We start from the raw sequence: 19,163 nt of genomic DNA, 5'->3' as shown, positions 1-19,163 counted from the left end.
CTGTGATGTTGTAGTTGTGCATGTGTGCCATTCTGCCCATCTTCCCCTCCCCCACTCCCTGCTTCTTCCTCTTCCTAGTGCTGTTGTGTCTATAATTGTGTTGCTGCACACATAAATACATGTAAAGAATAAATTAGAATAGTTCCTTGATTCTTTTAGGTTTCAAAACTTCTCTTTTGGTTTCTTTTTAATTTTCCATATGAACCGTTTTTTTTAATATTCAACAACACATAGAAGTCAGAAGTGCAACGTATTCTATCAACACACTTTCTAGAACATTCTACAATTCGTGCAGGTTAAAAGTTCATCAATTTTTTAAAACTTTATGATATTTTTTTGTAACATTTTCTTGAACATTCAACGACACTTGCAGGTTAAAAGTTGACGATTGTTTTAAGTTCCAACAGTGCCTTCCAAATGCAAGTAGCAGGTGTGGTTGAGCTGAGCAAATTTTATCCTATGATATGTACTCCACGTTGAAACTGCTTTTTCTTAACCAATCACAAAGATGCTTTTCCACAAAACTAATGTGCACCCTACTTTTAAAAAAGAATGCTTTTCATGATATCTTCAGAGATAAGTTATAGATAGGTATTAGCATTTAAAAAACCTTTGAAATTCACTGAAAAAACCATAGGTTTCATGCACGTTATAGTTAGGAATTGGCATTTAAAAAACCTTTGAAATTCACTGAAAAAACCATAAGTTTCATGCATGTTATAGATAGGAATTGCCATTTAAAAAACTTTAGAATTTCACTGAAAAAAACATAGGTTTCAGGGGTGTTATAGTTAGCTGGACATTTCCCTCGTACAAAACCCTAGAAATTCCCCTGTTATAGTTAGTTCAGCTAACTATAACTCGCGCCCCCGCAATGCACTGCTGATGACGTCACACATTACATCACTCATGACATGGTCAGTGACATCACTGATGACATCTCAAATGACATCACTGATGACATCACTGATGACGTCATCCATTGAGTATGTGTTTCTGAACAGTTTTAATATGTTTAATATATATAGGGAAAGGCCTGTTGAAGAATAAGTGGGTGTACAAGTGTGTGAATGGGTGATTTTCTAGGTGCGTAACTGACTCTATAAGTGAGTCATTAAATGTATCTTACTGCAGACTAGTGACTAAACTGTGTGAATGTGTGTATCTGTCTCTCTGTTGGTGTATAAGCGGCTGCATGGTTCTGTGAATAGCAATATGAGTGTCTCTATGGGTTCTTGATTGGTTGTCTGAGTATCTGTATGGGTGCCTGAGTGTGTGTGTGGGTGGGGTGTGTGTGACTCTGTGCATAGATGTGTGAGTGGGTGATTCTATGGGTGCATGGTTTTAAGAGTGCAACTGTGATGGACTGTATGGTTGGGTGAGTGTATGTAAGGGTGTGTTAGTGATTGAATGTATATCTCAGTTGTACATGTGACAGTAACTACATATGTGAAACAGTGTATATGTGTATAAGAGTAAATAACTATCTATATGTGAGAGTGTGTGATTGCGGGACTGGCTGTATGCTTGTACTAGTGATTGAATAAGAGTGTCAACATTTTTTAGTATTTTTATGAGTAAGTGAACTTGAGTGTATTTAACTGTATAGGTGAGTCTATATATGTGTATAAATGCATATGATAGTCTTGTACGGAGTGACTGTAAGTATGAGTGACTGTACAGGTGAGTGAGTGGAGGTGCATGTAGACCTAAGAGTCAATGAGTGGGTACGTAGTTATTGGTATTGGAGTATCTATGGTTTTCAAAATGGCCGTCTGAAATTTTGAGTTGGTGTATCAAAAGTTATATTAGGGTGTGAGAAGGTGTACTAATTTATCACATAGATGATGTCATCAGTGATGTCATCAGTGATGTCATTTGAGATGTCATCAGTGATGTCATCAGTGATGTCACTGACCATGTCATGAGTGATGTAATATGTGACGTCATCAGCAGTGCATTGCGGGGGCGCGAGTTATAGTTAGCTGAACTAACTATAACAGGGGAATTTCTAGGGTTTTGTATGAGGGAAATGTCCAGCTAACTATAACACCCCTGAAACCTATGTTTTTTTCAGTGAATTTCTAATGTTTTTTAAATGCCAATTCCTAACTATAACATGCATGAAACCCATGTTTTTTTCAGTGAATTTCAAAGGTTTTTTAAATGCCAATTACTAACTATAACGTGCATGAAACCTAAGGTTTTTTCAGTGAATATATATATATAAATATATAAAATGATATTTTGTACATCTATATTTATGTCATCGATATTTATTTTCGAGATTTTTGTACTTACCTTTATAAATATAGGATGTTGATATTTTTGACATCGACATTTATCATTCAATATTGTTGTATGGGGATGTTTTTGGTGTCGATGTTTTGCACTGCATAAGTATGGGCATCACTATTCAAATGTCTATAATCCAAAACAATGTGCCATGAACCATCAGGTTTCAAAACCAGGAAGAGAAGGTTATTTATCGCAGAGACACAGGGTTCAGTAACACCCTGATACTCTAATTGAGTCAAAATCTTTTTAACTGATGCCTTTGTGTCACGTTTAATTGGATATTGAGGCTGTGGCTGAGGAACAGAGCGAACAGGCACAACATGTGAGGGAAAACTTTTATCCCAACCAGATTGGTTGCTGTATAAGGCCGAGGCTAAGGCAAGAGCCCACCCCGAAGCATAAGAATGCTTAGTCTCATCAGGAACCTATTGCAAAAAGGAAGGCATAATCACATCTTCGCCTCAAGGACACGCAAGAACAAATGGGGAAGGCCAATCAACCTCCACCAGTAAAATGTCATAAGAAGATGGCAAGTTGTCCCAAAAAATAGCATTTATGGTAGACTTGGGCGGTGAAGGTTGCTCCGTTTGCGGAGTTTACAGTGTTTTCTGCACTCCACACTCCGCGCAATTTGCGGAGTGCAGAAAACTCCACTTCGCGATGTGCAGCAGAGTTTTTTCCCCGCTCGCAATCGCAAACGATAAGATTGTGATCGCAAACTGTAAATTTGCGAGCGCGAGCTGCCGCTTGGGTAGAATTTCTACCCGAGTGGTAGGAAATACCAGCACAAACTGCAGTTCGCACCGTACTCCGCTACTCGCGGACCTTCGCAGAGTTTTTTTGTAACTTCACTGAGTTCCGCGTTGCAAAACTCCACGAACTACGCCCAGTCCTAATTTTTGTTGCGCTCAATGTCACCTTCAATCTGAATGTCTACATGATAAAGTCTATCAGGCGGTGCTATGCAGGTGACAGCAGTTTCAACAGTTACGAAGGTATCAGTTGCGTTCGCCTCCAGAAACGGGTAGAGTGTCTGGCACTCTACCAAAACTTACACCGCACGGTCGATGAGAGTCACCACCCAACTCCTGTCCAGGAGGAGGGTTATCACGGCCTGGGGCATATTTTGCTGTCAATGCCACACCTTTTTTCTTCTGGAACAGTGCTCTATATGGATGTGATTTATCTCTCTTGACTTTACCGTCAAAATAGTGCTACGGGTCCCAATTGGGCTGTGCAGACTCTCCTGATCTGCGATCTTGCTGTGCTGTTCGGTCATACTGTTGATCAGACAATTCCTGAAAGGAACGAGGAGAACGAGGACCAGGAACCTGAAACCACTCAGGAGTTTTAATCTTAGAGCAGTCACGTAAATCATATCTACGCACAGAAGCGTCCGGTGGTGACGAACCACTGCAAGACCTAGGCGTCCGCTTATTTTTGTCCCATGTCTTCTTAGGAAAGACTGGACATCCCTCCTTTTCAGGAGGGGGCTTACCCTGGGACTGAAGAGAAGGTAGAACCCCCAAATTATTGCATCCTAAGGACGTATAAACAGCCGTGATAATAATAGGAAATCAATGTCAGACACCGCCAAAAGGCAGTGACCATCAAAGATTAACCATCAAAGCCACTGCTTCACCTTACCATTAGAAAGAATCATTCCGTAGACTACAGGAAAAATACCCAGCAACTTCATACCCAGATCTAGGGCAGTACCTGCCCCATGTTCATTCTGTACCTGTTTGAGAATGCTCGGAAGAACGCTCATCAAGGGGGTGCCATAACATAGTGTATACTCTGAGGCAAACACTGTCCCGCAGGAGTTGCAGTCAGCTAAAGGAGGAATTACAAGACTAGGTAAGGATCCTGTGCTTCTTCTCAGGACCTATAAGAGGGAAGACTGCATTAAGCTGTTCAATTTTCTGGGCAATCCAAAATGGCTTGTCCACATGATTCTGAGGACATTTGCTCATTCCCGAATTAATCATAACAGGGCTATTCATAAGCACTTCACCATGTGCAGCCTGTCCCGGTGGGGCAGCTAGAAAAGCACGGGCAGCCTGTCCAGGTGGGGCCACTAGAAAAGCACGGGCAGCAAATTGGATCAGACGTCTATACAGAAGAACTAGCTGACCATACAACAGACAAACGTCTGCCACATTTGTATTCATGTATTTAGAATGTGGAGTAAAACCAGCCAAAACAGGCCATGTGGCCCCATAAATACTTAAGCGGCCCATATGAACAAAAACAAAAAGGATGGGGTAGGGTGCCATTAAGCCAAATCTGGTGCTCCCAGGCTGTGAGAGGAACTTCAACAACCGCATAACGGCGATAAGCCACCAGAATAGCGGTAGTAGTGCAAGCATGTAAAGAATTATCACGAAGGGGGCAACAATCCATAAAAATGAATGTGTCCCATAAACAATAGCCCACTTACAAAATAATATACGCGGACTGTGGCCGCCTTCTGGTGTCTCACAAAAAATTGTGCAAATGAATGTGGAAAAACAGACCCCTAAACTAACCAACAAACATAGCTCTTATTCAACAGGTTGGCAATCAAACATCCAAGTGCACCACCTTTTCAGCGGCCTCATCAACATCCTGACGAGATCTAATGTGCGAATTGAGAATTATGAACTGTATTTTGAATTTTTTGTGTCAAACTTTCAAGTCAATAACCCCTAATCACCAGAGGGCTACAAGGCATCTCCCCTGGATTGTTCAATAAGAATGTTTAATACGTTATGTATTGTCGCACTTCTATGTACACTCTGTTTACTATGGGTGTGTAGGAAGCTGGCTCTCTATATAGTACACTAAAAAGTAGTACACTGTGTAGAGAGCTCAAAGGGTCCCCATTTGGCTTACAGAGGCTAAAGCAGACAATACTAGCACTCTCTTTTGTGGTAATGTGGATGAGCAGTTAGGCTTATCAGAGGGTAGTGCTAAGCATTTGTTGTACTCACAAAGGCAATACATGAGACTAGAGGTGGGCGGAATTTGCGAAAGCGACTTTCGCAAATTATCGCGAAAATGTTAAAAATCTCCGCAAACACGCGGAAATATCGCAAAGATGCGGAAGTTTTTTTTCCCGCCCGTTCGCTGTATTTTCTGCGTGGTCGCGGCTCGCCAACTTACCCATGAGGTTGCTCGCGGGCGCGGCCATCTTGTTTTCACTCTTCTCGCGGTGCATGATCGCAAGAAGAAAGACGTGATCGCGCGACGCATGACGTTACTGCGGGCGCGACCTGTCGCGAGACAGCGCAAATGGCTACCAACAATCCAACATCTCGTGGAGAACGCGACCGGATCGGGAAAACTTGTCGGCGAACGCGGGGTTTCAGGTAAGCCGATCGCGCGCGCGCGAGAATGTATTATTTTACAGCGCGAGCAAGAAACAAATTATCGCTAAGCTGCGGAATGTGGAAATTTTGACATTTTCACGCTCTCCGCGGAACGCGAAAATGTCAAATTATCGCAATTTCCGCAAGCGGAACGGAAATTTAGCCCAGGCCTACATGAGACACATACTCAAAGAATAAATGTGAGACCAAAGTAGAACAATAATACTTGCTTTAGATATTTTGTTAAATCAAGAACTTCGTTCAAAAGAAAGTACTGCTTTTGTTAGAAATTTTCACAGGTAAGTAAAACGTTCAAACTTGTGCGCTTCTATGCACAATGCAATCCTATGAGAGGAAAAGTAAGAGATGTATTAAGGTAGGTACAGTCAGTTTCAGGGGTTCACCTTCAGGGGTTGGAGTTGTAGTGGTCAGGGCCTGTAGATTAAATTCTACTAGTGGGTGTGCCGCACTAATTGTGCCACCCACTCAAGTAGCCCTTTCAACATGTCTCAGGCCTGCCACTGCAGAGCCTATGTGTGCAGTTTATACTGCATTTAAAACCCTGTGCCAAGCCTTAAACACCCCTTTTATCACACAAATGTCACCCCTAAGGTAGGCCCTAGGTAGCCTATAGGGCTAGGTGCTATTTACTTAAACGGTAGGACATGTACTTTTAAGTTTTACATGTCCAGGTAGTGGAAAACTCTCTAATTTGTTTTTCACTACTGTGAGGCCTAACTCTCTCATAGGATAACATTGGGATTCCTTATTACATTTAATAAGCTGTAATCTCTATTTGAGAGGGAGTAGAGCTATCATGTTTAATACCTATGGAAGTGTTTTGATAAATCCTATTTAAGGGTAAAGTCAAATTTATCATTACAATTTCGAAAATGCCACTTTTAGACGATTGGCATTTTCCTGCTCTTAGCCATATGTGCATGCTGCCTGTCTCTGATCAGTCTGGGGTGGGAGACAGCTGGGCTTTGTGTATTACCCTAGACAGCCCCACACAAAAGGAGGTTAGGTGTGAATTGATGGGCTTTGATGACTCATCCTGGGAGGATGGGAGGGAGGAGCTGGACACAGCCTCACACATATACCTAAATAGGCTGTGTCCTGTCCCCACACAAAGGGCTGCATAGCTCCCTGTAGTGAGCCTGGAGCCAGGACAGGATGGGAGGACCTCTGTGCACTTCAGAGCCCTTCTTTTAAGTCTCCTTCTCTTCAAAAGCACCACTAGGTATCAGAACTGGACTTCAGACCCTAGGAACTCGGTAAAGTCCTAAACCTGATGATACCCTGCCAAGAAGAAGGACTGCCTCTCTGCTGAACTGCTGCTGTGGAAAAACTACTTTCTTGCTATGCTTACCTGCTGCCTGCTGCCCCCTTTGCCTGAGTGAGAAGGACTGGACCTGCCTCTCTTGTCCGCAGAACCCAGAGTCCCTCCAAGAGCCAGCTGGCCGGCCACCTGATCTGTAGTTTCAGGGACATAAAAGACTTCCAGCTACCCTGCTCCTACACCTGGACCATTGGAAGTGGGCCTACGGTGTTTGCTTCAGCACTGACGCATCCTCTGTTGTGGGAGTAGAACCGATGCATCGCCACCATTGCGGGAGCAGAACCGGTGCATTGCCTTCAAAACTAGAGCATCGTCCTTGGAACCGATGCCTTACCGATGCATTGTGAGAAGAAAATGAATGCACCACCTGTGGGCTGTCGCATTGCCTTGCTTGCACCCTGCATCTCATATTAAAAGCAACAAGGTACTTTGTCAGTGGATAAAATTGTGTCCCTGCAACCGGCCCGTGCTCTATTGCGGTCTGCCTAAACGTTTGAATTTGTTCCAGTCCAGCAAGGCCAGATATCCCAAATAGTTGCGTATTGCTTCTAAGTGCTATCTTGCAGTCTATTCTTTAAAAATGCATATCTCAAGTACTACTTGTTTTTTTTTTAAATTAAATTAAGATCTATTTTTCTAACATGATATGGAATCTTTTTGTGTGGTGTTTTCTCTGTTTTGCTGTTTGAAGGATAACTCAACTACTTTACTCATTGCCTATTAAGTCAAGCCTGAATGCTCTTTGCCAAGCTATTAGAGGGTGAGCACAGGTTAATTTAGGGTGAGTTTGTGACTTATCCTGACTAGGATTATTGTTCTTGCTTAGACATGGTGCATATCTCTGGCAACCAGAAACTCAAATTCTAACACAGATGTACTAATATAGCTTTCACAATCAAACAGGTGGTTGTCCGTTGGCTATGACAATGCTTTATTTACAGAAATGCTGAAATTAATATTGTAACTGTAAGTCTTCTTCCTTAAGTCTTATTCAGGCTCAGCTAGGATGCATTTCCATTCAAGACTTTACATTAACTCAAGATTCAGCAAAGATTTTTCGAAATGGAATAAGAGTTACCAAATGTACGTGAGTCTTATGGATCTTATTTTCACATTCTTTCTTCTGTTTTTGTTCACTTGTTACCTCGCCTAAATGCAATGTACGTTAATGAGTAGATAAAATGTGAGTAATTATTGCTTTATTTAGTTGATGAATGGTGTATATTTTGTTTTGGGAACTTTGTGTAGAATCCTCAGCTACAGGTCTTTCCCCAATGGTATTTTTACATGGATAATTTAACTGTTTGTTTTATTGCATCATTTTATTTCACCTAAAAACACTAGTTTTCTTAGCAGACTAATAGTACTTCATGGCTCCAGGATTTCAAGTGTTTTTTTGACTATTCCAATATCTACAAAACGTCCCTTAATAGCATGGGGAAGCTACTTAAATGACAATATTTGTTTGATAACCAACAGAATACTCCTGTACAGAAGTGGCTGAATTTGAAAGTGAGAAATAAACAAGCACAGTAAAAATCACTTGTAAAATAACAACCCAGTCCAGAAGTTGCAGGAGTCGTTGCTGAGGTCAGTCAGCACTGTTCTCCAAGTCTTCGGGTAAGTCAAAGAAAAAACACAAAAAGTCATACTGGGACTAGGCCCCTTTCTGCCACTTACATTAACCTGAGGAGGCACGAGGGTATTACCATGCCACTCAATCTTGCTCCTCAATTCAATCATCATCTGACCCTATTCCGCATCTTGCTCTTGCACAAACCAAGTTTCTGGGGCCTTCTGTGACACAGAAGCAGATCAAAGAGTCTAGTGAGGCAATGCCCCAACTCTTAGGATCCCTACTGACTGCTTCTCTGGTGATTTTTTATGCCCCAAGGAGTCGAGAGGCCCCCCTTATGGAGTACTGCCGGTAGGTTTGGCCTAGGGGTCAGTTGGACCCTCCAAATCCACCACTGGGCTTCCTCCAGCTCCTGTTCTAATTCTCCCTCTGGCTCCACTCTCCACACCGGTTCATGGAGCCTCAATGCTGATGTGGTCTCCATAGATGCCAGAGGAAGAGGTACTCATTGTGCTCCCTGACTCCAGGTCGACGTTGCTACGACCTCGACCGAGGCTGCGCTCGACTTCCATTGCAGTGCCACCTCCTCCTTTTGACTTGCCACCTTCGCAAGGAAGGACAGATACATTGAAATCCTTGTTTGGTTCGAATAATGATTACGATGCGTGTGTTGAAATTGGGCAACCATACAAGAAGGAAAATTGGTATGACCACCTTCAAGAGGCCAATGGCATTGATACTTCTCCTAAAGCGGTATTCCTCTCACACCCAGTCCTGCCACAGAGGAGAGCACTTCTTACCCTACGGTAAGGCATAGGGAAGCTGAAGTTTTTGACCTCCTGCTTTCCGACCCTGTTTTTGGTTGTAGCGCCCCTACCCTGAAAGCTTGGTGTTGTAGGCGTCTACAAGACGACAAATCTGAATACTTTGCTGACTACTCCCCACTGATAGGGAGATCAAATGAGTGAAGACCTTTAGGAAAAGTTTATTTTCTTCCACCAGCTTGGCTCTCAGATCTGTGACTGCCAACTGCCTCCTGGGATGCGATTCCCACGCTCTTTGGGATTTGGTGGCTCAAGTCCTCCCAGGCGTCCCAAAAGACCTCTGACCTGTCCTGAGCCAAGCCATAAAGATCAGTCCAGATGTGGCCAAATTTACAATTAATCGTGAGTTGGACATCACCGATTCTATTGGGTGGGGCATTGGCACCAGCATCGCCATTCTCCATCAGGCCTGGCTGCAGTCAACAGTTTTTTTAGGCAATATCCATTCAGCCATTAGACAGGACACGCTTGTTTGGAGACAAGGCTGAATTCAACCTGGAGCAGTTCAAGGAGAGCAGGACGATAGCATAATACCAGAATATACCTCAGCAGCAGCAGACCTCTCCATCCTTTTGAGGTAGAGGCAGAGGAGCAAGCAATCAGCGTCCAGTTCCCCAGGGACAACCAGTACTCAATTCTGGATCTTTAAATGCAAGGCTGGATGAACACAGCTGGCATGGCCTAAAAGATCATGAATAGCAGTTACCCTCGGAGGTGGCTAAGGGCATCATCCAACTACGATGAGAACCTTGGCAAGCAGCCACTGCAGAGAACTTGCAGTATCCACGTTTTTGCTCATTGGCAAGTCAGCTCCTACCTTTCCTGCGCAGAGTATTGAAAAAGATCAATAGAGAACAAGCCTAATTCATCTTAGTGACTCTGGACTGTGCAAGGGGCGTGTGGTATCTGGAAATTCTGGCCATGGGCACAAGCATATGTCCTCCAGTTCAGCTGCTCTTTGGGGGAGCCTCCAGTCACAGCAGCAGGGTCGGATCCTGCATCCAAGCCTGCAAAACCTACACTTCTGTGAGTGGCAAATGAATGAGTGACAATTGATGACCTTCAGTCTTTCTATTGAAGTAGTTGATGTCATCCTGGTAATTAGGAATAGCCCCACTAGAGCTGTATATGTGGAACACCAGGAAAAGTTTGTTGTCTGGTGGTTCTGTCGGGACATTCAGCCTTTACAGGCAAAGTTGTCTTACATTTTATTGTTTTGTCTCTGCTTAGCTCAGCATGGCCTTGCTGTTGTGACAGTTAAGGGTTATCATTCTGACAGTTGAAGGTTATCATTCTGCCCTTTCAGCTTTTCTACAGTTGCAGAAACAACTCTTTTCAAATCACCTGTTGTGATATGTTTTTTAAATGGGTTGATCTCCTTCCATGCTCATTCCACCAGAACCAAGGCTGCTAACAGTGTGGTGGGACTTGGTGCACCAGTCTTGCATATCTGCCAGGTTGCAATGTGGGTGTCCCTCCGTATATTCATGAAGCACTGTTGCCTGGAAAGCCAGGTCCGGCAGGATGGGCACAACTCCCGATCTGTCCTACAGGATTTCCTGGTCCGAGTAATACACATCATAGATCCACCCCCTGGGGAGATATTGCTTTGGTATCTATTGACAAGGTGAGGAATCTGGGGTTAGAAGTCTCTATCAAAAGAACAAGTTGCTTACCTTCTGTTGCGCCTTTTATGTTAGAGACTGTATCCAACAGCAGATTCCTCAACAACCCTCCCCTCCTCCCAGGTCTGTTGAATGGACTCATACGGTCCATTAATAAAGTCCCAATCTAGAGATATTTGTGCACTCGCATATTCGGGTGTCTGTGGGCTTCATGTCTGACGGCACAGACAGAGATCAGAAAGACACTGAAGTCAGCGCACGGTGGTGGCACAGGTATGGTGGTCCCGATGTCATATCCCAGGTGCGATTGATTAAGGTGGTGGCACACAGCGTCACCTTCAGACATGTGAGGGAATTGCTATAGAAAATTCTCTGGATCCATATAATGCCTGCAGATATTCACAAGGAGGAGTGCACATGTACCCGCAGGTGCAGTGGGCATCTTTCAGTGATGCTTGTTCAAGCAAAAAAATAATAATTTCAGGATGGCCACCATGCGTTCATCTACATGAGCAGTGCACATCTTGGAATGCTTATTTTCTTTTGTATCGATAAATAGCCCCTGTGTCTGCATTCTCTTGTACACAGGCAATCTTAGATGCCTTCTTTGGTAAGCTTTGGATTGATACAGAACCAGATATACTCAAAGGTGTTTGCCAATCACACCCAAACTAATGGATTGTACCATGCTAGTAAATGCCAGCTAGCACTATAGCTCGCACAATACAAGTGTGCAACAATATCCAATTGTGCCAACAATGGAAGGAAAAGACTTGATTAATTGTAAGTAGGGACACTATTGGGCACTGCATCTACCAGCATGCATAAGGAGGATTAGTACTGGCACGCAGGCAGTGTGCTGCCTCATCCACTGTTTAAATTTCCTAAAGGATTCTGGGTTGATGAAAACTGGGTTTGTGTCTGTGAGCTTGAAGTGATACAGAAACTGATATGCTGAAAGCAGTCAGTTTGGATCCCAAAGGGTTCTTGGGTGGCCTGTAAGAGATGCACAACCTTTGGGAGAAAGCAAGAGAGCATATGTTATGTTATGTTATGTTAAGGTGATTTTTAAATCGCATGATTACCCGAAGGTGTCCTGGCGCTGAAATACTTCTCTTTAGACAAGGCCAGGGCAAGCGGGATTATTTATCAAAAAGCCAGGTCTTCAAGTCCTTTCTAAAACTCAACAGATTCTTTGCATTTCTCAAATGGAATGGGAGCTCATTCCAGGCCTTTGCTGCACAGTACGTAAAGCTTCGACCACCCCAGTGGGCTTTTTTTGTTGGCGGAATAACAATCAGTTTTGCTTCTAATGATCGAAGCATGCGCATTGGTTTATACCACTGGAATTGGCTTTTAAGGGGGTCAGATCCCTCTCCATGCAATGCCTTGAACACCATGCATAGTGATTTGAACTGTATCCGGTTTCTAACCGGGAGCCAGTGCAGTTTTTTTATCACATTGGAGATCGAGGCAAATTTTGGGGTACCTGTAAGGAGTCTGGCCGCGGCATTTTGGAGCATCTGGAGCTTATGCAACAGTTTTTGCTGGATGTTTAAGTATAAACTGTTGCAATAGTCCAGCCTTGATAAAACCAATGCCGTAACCACTGTTTTGCGACAGTCAAGCGGTAGGAGATTTAATACCTTTCTCACTGTTCTTAAAACATGCCCTGTTTTAGAAACTACCGCATTGACCTGAACTCCCATAGAGAGTTTCTCATCTAGCAGGATCCCCAAATTTTTGACCTTTTTAGCTGGGATGGGGAGAGACCCCAGTGAAGACGGCCACCATGAAGGGGTCCAAAAATTGGGGTTGTTTCCAAACAAAATCACCTCGGTTTTATCCGAGTTCAGCCTCAGGCAGTTACCTGCCATCCATCGTCCAACTTCTTCCATACAAGACTGGAAGCGCCTATCCAACCCGGTTTCTTTGCCAGGTAGTAGCGCTACCACAATTTGCGTATTGTCTGCATACGAGGTGATCCCAAAGCCGAACGCACTAAAAACTGGACACCACATGGTAGTGAGAAAGGTTTTGATTGAATTTTCCCCAATGCTACTATCTGGCTTCTGTCGGCTAGAAAAGAATTCAGCAGCTTCCAAGCTTTGCCGACTACACCGCATTATTTTAAATGGTCCATCAACCTCCCATGATGGACATTATCAAATGCGGCTGAAAGATCTAACAAGATCAGGGCTGCCCTGCCTCCCTGATCCACAGCTGATCTCATCTCTTCTGTGGCTTTAATCGGGGCTGACTCAGTACTGTATCCTTCTCTGAAACCGTGTTGGGAAGGTACTGAGTTGTCTATTCATCACCTTTTCCACCATCTTCGCGGGAAGAGGAAGGCGTGAGATTGGCCGAAAGTTATTGGGATCGTGAGGGTCAAGGCTGTTTTTTTTTAAAAGAGGTAAAATGGAAGCCATCTTCCAAAGTTTAGGAAACTGTCCATATTCATACATATCGTTAAAAATAAAGGTAAGACACCATGCAATAGGGACAGGGGCCAGTTTAATAATTTTCAGAGGGCATGGATCCAAAGGTGAGCCAGATTTTGCACCAATTAACAGATCCAGTGTGTCCTGCACTGTCAATGGGTTATAATCCTTCATGGTCACCAATGGGAAATTTGTGTGTTCCAATTCAATAACTTCAGTCGAGGCATCGTTATTTAGATCAGAAAGGTCTGAAAATATATTTGTGACCTGTGTTCGAAAGAATGTGGCAATCTCTTCACAGAGCTTAGGGCTGGACTGGATAGTGGAAGGTCTCAGAGAAGCCAACTTGGACACCGTATAAAAGAGCTCTCTAGAGGAGTTCTTGGCCATTTGGATTTGAGATGAATAATATATCTGTTTGGCCAACCGAACCACTTGCTTATATCTTTGCAGGCTGGCTTCATATAGTCCCTTATCAGTGTCAAGGTACCCTTTCCTCCAATTCCGCTCCAGCCGTTTACAAGTACACTTATGCTTTTTTATTTCTTCTGTGTACCATGGGGCCAAGGGAAGAGCTCTTTTCGGAATAATAGATTTCCGAGGGGCTATTTCCTCGCATGCATGCGAGAGCCATCTAGTGTATGACGCTACCGCTTCTTCAGTGCCCAGCGTTACATGGCCAGCTGAAGTGGTCAGGACTTCATGCAAGATCCCCGCGTCTACCCTATTCCAGGCTCGGTTTTCGATCTGTTCTCTAGAGTCCCTACCTTAAACCTCTGACTCTCCAAGTTAAAATCAAATAGAGCCGCAGCATGATTAGACCAGACCAGGGGCAGTAGTCCCACAAAAGACAACCCTGGTTAAATAGAGAAAACACCGTCCAAAGTGTGACCCGCTAGGTGGGAGGCTCCTCTAACATACTGTGTGAGCTCTGCGGAGTCCATCAATTCCAATAACCTAGCTGTCTCCGGGTCATTGGGAATTTCAAGATGAAAGTTAAAATCTCTCAGGATGGTATATGAGTCACACAGAAGGGCTTCTTCCAGTAAATTCCCCAGGGAAGGGAAAAAAGCATGTCTAGTGGCCTGGTGGCCTATATAGTAATGTGCATTTGAGGGAGTGATGATGTGTTAGGCTGAGGTTGAAAGTAAGTGCTTCGCAAGTGGGCAAATTTACCGGTTTAAAAGTTCCATGAAGAGTTATGGTAAATAATAGCCAACCCGCCTCCCCTCCTGTTTGGTCTGTTAAGGACCTCGCACTGGAATCCAGGTGGGGTGGCTTTCACCAGATCCGGACCGGACGCCTCGTCCGTCCATGTTTCAGTAATGAAAGCTAACTTTATACCATTCTCCTCCATCAAATTAGCGCATTCAATGCTATGTTTTACCAATGATCTAGCGTTCATTAAAATACATCTAATAGTTGTAACCAAAGAGCCAACCCGTATATTGTGGGCCTTCTTGGTTTTAACCTGTTGATAAAGAATGTTGGGGAGCGCCATATTGCAATTCAAACAGGACCCACTTGGCATAGGAAGCCCAGAGCCCATAGCCAAACTGAGGCAATCAGCGTTGTTAAATAACCCCTTCAATTCCAATAACACCTCTCTAGAGTAGGAGTATTCTACACTCTCATCTGTAATCAAGGATCCAGGGGTTGGGGCGCTATGCGCGGCCCGAGCGCAGACGGGCGCAGATGGGCTTGCCTTGGGCAGGCCCGCGGCGCGCCTGCTGCGCGCGCTCGCGCCAGCGTCTCCCTAAATAGCCCGGCATCTAAAGTGCTAGGCTGCTAACCTAAGTTCCCCCAAGATGGCCGCCTCTGCCAGCCCTCGAAGCACGCACACGTCGTGAGTGACTGCTCGGGTGTCAGCGCGCTGGTGAGCATAAAGTGCCCCAAATGTTAACAGAATTCCAAAGTATTTAAAAATCACACAAATGTTTAAAAAAAGCCCTTCAACCATATAAAAAGTTTTAAAAGTATTCATTAAATGCTTGTCATTCCCATGTGCAAAAGCGCAAATCAAAGTACTTAAAAAGAGTATGGTACCACTGTCAAGGAACCCTCGCTCTGCTCTAAATCTGTAGTCCCGCTCTCCCGGCTCAAGCCTCAGGAGAAGTGTTAGGGCGCGCTCGCGCCAGTGTCTCCCTAAATAGCCAGGCGTCTAAAGTGCTAGGCTGCTAACCTAAGGTCCCCCAAGATGGCCGCCTCTGCCAGCCCTCGAAGCACGCACACGTCATGAGTAACTGCTCGGGTGTCAGCATGCTGGTGAGCATAAAGTGCCCCAAATGTTAACAGAATCCCAAAGTATTTAAAAATCACACAAATGTTTAAAAAAAGCCCTTCAACCATATAAAAAGTTTTTCAAGCATTCAGGAAATGCTTGTCATTCCCATGTGCAAAAGCGCAAATCAAAATACTTAAAAAGAGTATGGTACCGCTGTCAAGGAGCCCTTGCTCTGCTCTAAATCTGTAGTCCCGCTCTCCCGGCTCAAGCCTCAGGAGGAGTGTTATGTTTAAGGCACATAGCAAAGAAAAATAAGATTTCAATTGACAGAACGTAAACAAGAAAATAAAGTAGCTATTCTCTTTCCCTCAGTAGAAGACATTACAAACCAGTTGAAAAGAGCAGTTTTTTGATCCTACAAGGTGTCTTGCCAGTCACGTACTAAAGAGCAATGCCACAGGAAAAAAGAGAACAGGTATACCATGTTACCCTTCTGCGGAAATTGGTAAGAAATTTTTGACAGACTTTCGAAACCTGAATTTAGGACCCTTTTCCTCACTTTCGGTCTGTCTCAGTAGGTAGACGTATCGTTTTGAAATGGTAAATAGTTATCAGTCTTCTTAGAATGGTAAATTAATAATAACATATTTAAACAGTGAGAAATGGGAGTGCACTGCCTACCTGACTATCTAAACCAGTCCTCCCAATGGATTCTTATAGATGTTGTCGTCAACATTGTTCATACTCATAATTAATCAAGTGTTCACCACTCAGTATTGGCACAGAAAATGTGTATTCTTGGACATTTGTTTTATGCTGAGTAACACTAAATGAGGAGCAATTGTGGTGCTTGGCAAGCTGCTTTTAAAATATATCTCATGTTGAGAAGAGTGCCAATAAGTAAGTTTTTAATTGCTTGGGATTTAGTTGTTCCTTAGTTTCATTATTTCTAGGAAGGATTGAAGTACTCCTCTTACTTGACGTGAGGGTATAATAGGTGAGTAAAGATTTAGGATATCTATGAGCTAAGGCATCTGCTAGTAGATTCTTTGAAACAGGAGTACAAGTTTTATTGTAAAGCCATATTGTTAAAGGAAAAAAGGCCTACCTTGCCTGGCAACTATTCTTTTATTTTTTACTTTCTGTATTGAAATTTGCTCATTAAAGAGCTCACGTCAACATACAGTTTACCAGTCTTCATTGTATGTTACTTCATAATTCTGCTGCACAATATGCCATCTCAATTCACATAGCAATTTTATGACACAAAGTGTATCACATGCATTGCGAATGTGGACGACAGGAAGGAAGATGGCGAGTTGAGCCTGCTGTGAAGAGCCGCTCCACCCCATAGCTCCATGACTGCCGTCATCCATTGTGCCGCATTCATGAGCGCTGAGCGAATGATCGTCTGGCTCAATCTTGCTCGCTCGAAACACTGAGCAGTCCAGTTGATAGCTTTCTTCTCAACCCTGATGCTACAGCTGTGCAGCCGCTGAGGTTTTAGCCGCATTAGTGCCTTTGGCTAATCTGGGTGGGCCGCAATTCAGTTAGCCCACCTTCGAGGGTACCAGCTTGGTTGGCTCAATGGCCACTCAAAAGGGGAATGGCCCTTGCGGAGCTCGAAGGGGGGGGGGCAAGACACGCGCTATTGAAGCACCGGAGCAGCAGGAGCAGCAGCAGCTGCTGCAAGGTGGGGGGGAGCCAATCACTACATTACCTGAGCTGGAAAATAAGCAAGTCGGGCACCCCAAATTAAAATTACTACAGTCAGGTGTCATGAGGGAACTTATAAAGATTCCGGCCACAGAACTGGCAACCTCTGGTGAGGGATCCTCGCTGGCAGACACAATAATGACAGCAGTTGCAGCAGGATATCCTCTGCGTGCTGAAGTCCAGACAAAAGGCGGAGCTGCAGACAATCCTGTGACAGACGTAGGACACACTGCACCACCTGCCGGGCCTCTTGAAACTGGACTATCTGAGCTGCTAAAGGTGAGTACTGTTTTTAAAGCTCCAGGGGCCCAGGATGGGGGTACGTCCGCAGACATGAAGGCCACAGAGGGCGAAGGCTGTGAGGGGGACAACGAAACTCAGCATGATGAAACGGTGGTGGATTAGGGCTATGACAGTGCTAATATTCCCTCAAGGGGACGCTGCGGTGATGAATATACAACCCCCACCACTCCAATTGATATCTCAGTCCCCAATGTAGATAGTGGCCATCCGATAGCTCCTACATCCCCGCAGGGGGGCATATTGCACCATGCTCAGCAGAATCAGGACAGTTCTAAAACGTTGAAGTAGTGCACAGACTTGGCCCAGCTGTACCAATTGCCCAAATCCTCCAAACCCTCCAGGCAGCGTCAGCCCAGTAAGGGCGGCAACCACGGTGTCAGGAGTATCCTGCTCAGAAAGTGGGTCACATCAAAAGGGGAGGTAAAAACACTTATTTCCTGCCTGTCATCAGTACTTCCAGGGTCAGGGGCTGATAAACTGCCCGCTAGATAACACTCACTCGGCAAGTGTTCCACTTCAAATCCAATCTGCACAGCTGTCATACCCTCAGACATTACTCTGGACCACTCCCTGCCCTCGGACTCCAAGAATGATGACCTACTGGAACCCTCACTAAGATTAATTCTGCAAGCCCTTCAGACCCAGCGTTCAGAGGCTCAGCTGCATTATGCTCAGGCTAATGCAAATAATGCGAAGGTTCAATCCTTGGATGAGGTCTTGGGGCAGATTACTACTCTCATAACGGAACTTCCTGAGCTGCAGAAGAGAGTTGCTCGTACTGAGGAGGTCACATCAGCCACAGTCAAGGCAATCAGGAGCTATGATTCTCAGCTGGAATATCTCTAAACAAAAATCAAAGACATAGAAAACTACCAGAGAAGAAACAACTTAAGGGTATTTGGAATCCTGGAGAGGAAGGAAAGTTCGGACCCCCGGCAATATCTGGTACAACTGTTCGGGAGGGCCTTTCCAGACCTTATGGATTGGGATTGAGACTTTCAAACCCAACGTGCTCATCACCTTCTGCTTATTCGAAACTCCTCCAATGCTAATATGACAAAGCCTCGTCCAATTTTAATATACGTCCGGAATTGTTTTCTGAGAAAGGGAATTTCTCTCAAAGCACGTCCTGCCACCCCCGCTCGGAATGAGGCAATGTAATTCGTGGCTCGGTCTGATCTCTTAGTCTATAATAGATCAAAGATGGAAGAAGCGCTAACTTATAGATCCTCTCAAGGCTGTAGCGGCCCAAGTCTTCATGCAGGAACCAGCATGCCTCAAAATCATAAAAGAAGGGTGAACTCAGATGTGTTACTCTAAGGAGGACACTAAGCAGGCCGTGGCCCACCTGGGAACAGGAAAATAACAGTAACTTTGAGCTGGGCTCCTAATTGAGCATAGGCTATTTTTTTCTTACGTACTTCTATGCCCTGAGATTTTTCTCATCCATCTCCTTTGTGT

General features: G+C 44.3%; 1 protein-coding gene across 1 annotated transcript in view; it reads left to right on the top strand.

Moving 5' to 3' along the window:
* The window catches only part of HFM1 (helicase for meiosis 1), a 3,754,865-nt gene that overhangs the window by 2,039,825 nt on the left and 1,695,877 nt on the right, over positions 1-19,163 (top strand). Inside the window, exon 23 of the mRNA XM_085599940.1 lies at positions 7,979-8,076. Within this exon, the coding sequence (XP_085456066.1) occupies positions 7,979-8,076 (98 nt within the window). The remainder of the gene's footprint in view (positions 1-7,978; positions 8,077-19,163) is intronic.

Source organism: Triturus cristatus, chromosome 4_2 (genome assembly GCF_964204655.1).
Source record: "Triturus cristatus chromosome 4_2, aTriCri1.1, whole genome shotgun sequence".
Classification (NCBI taxonomy): Eukaryota; Metazoa; Chordata; class Amphibia; order Caudata; family Salamandridae; genus Triturus; species Triturus cristatus.
Note: the sequence above shows the minus strand (reverse complement) of the source record. Positions and strands in the feature narration are given on the sequence as shown.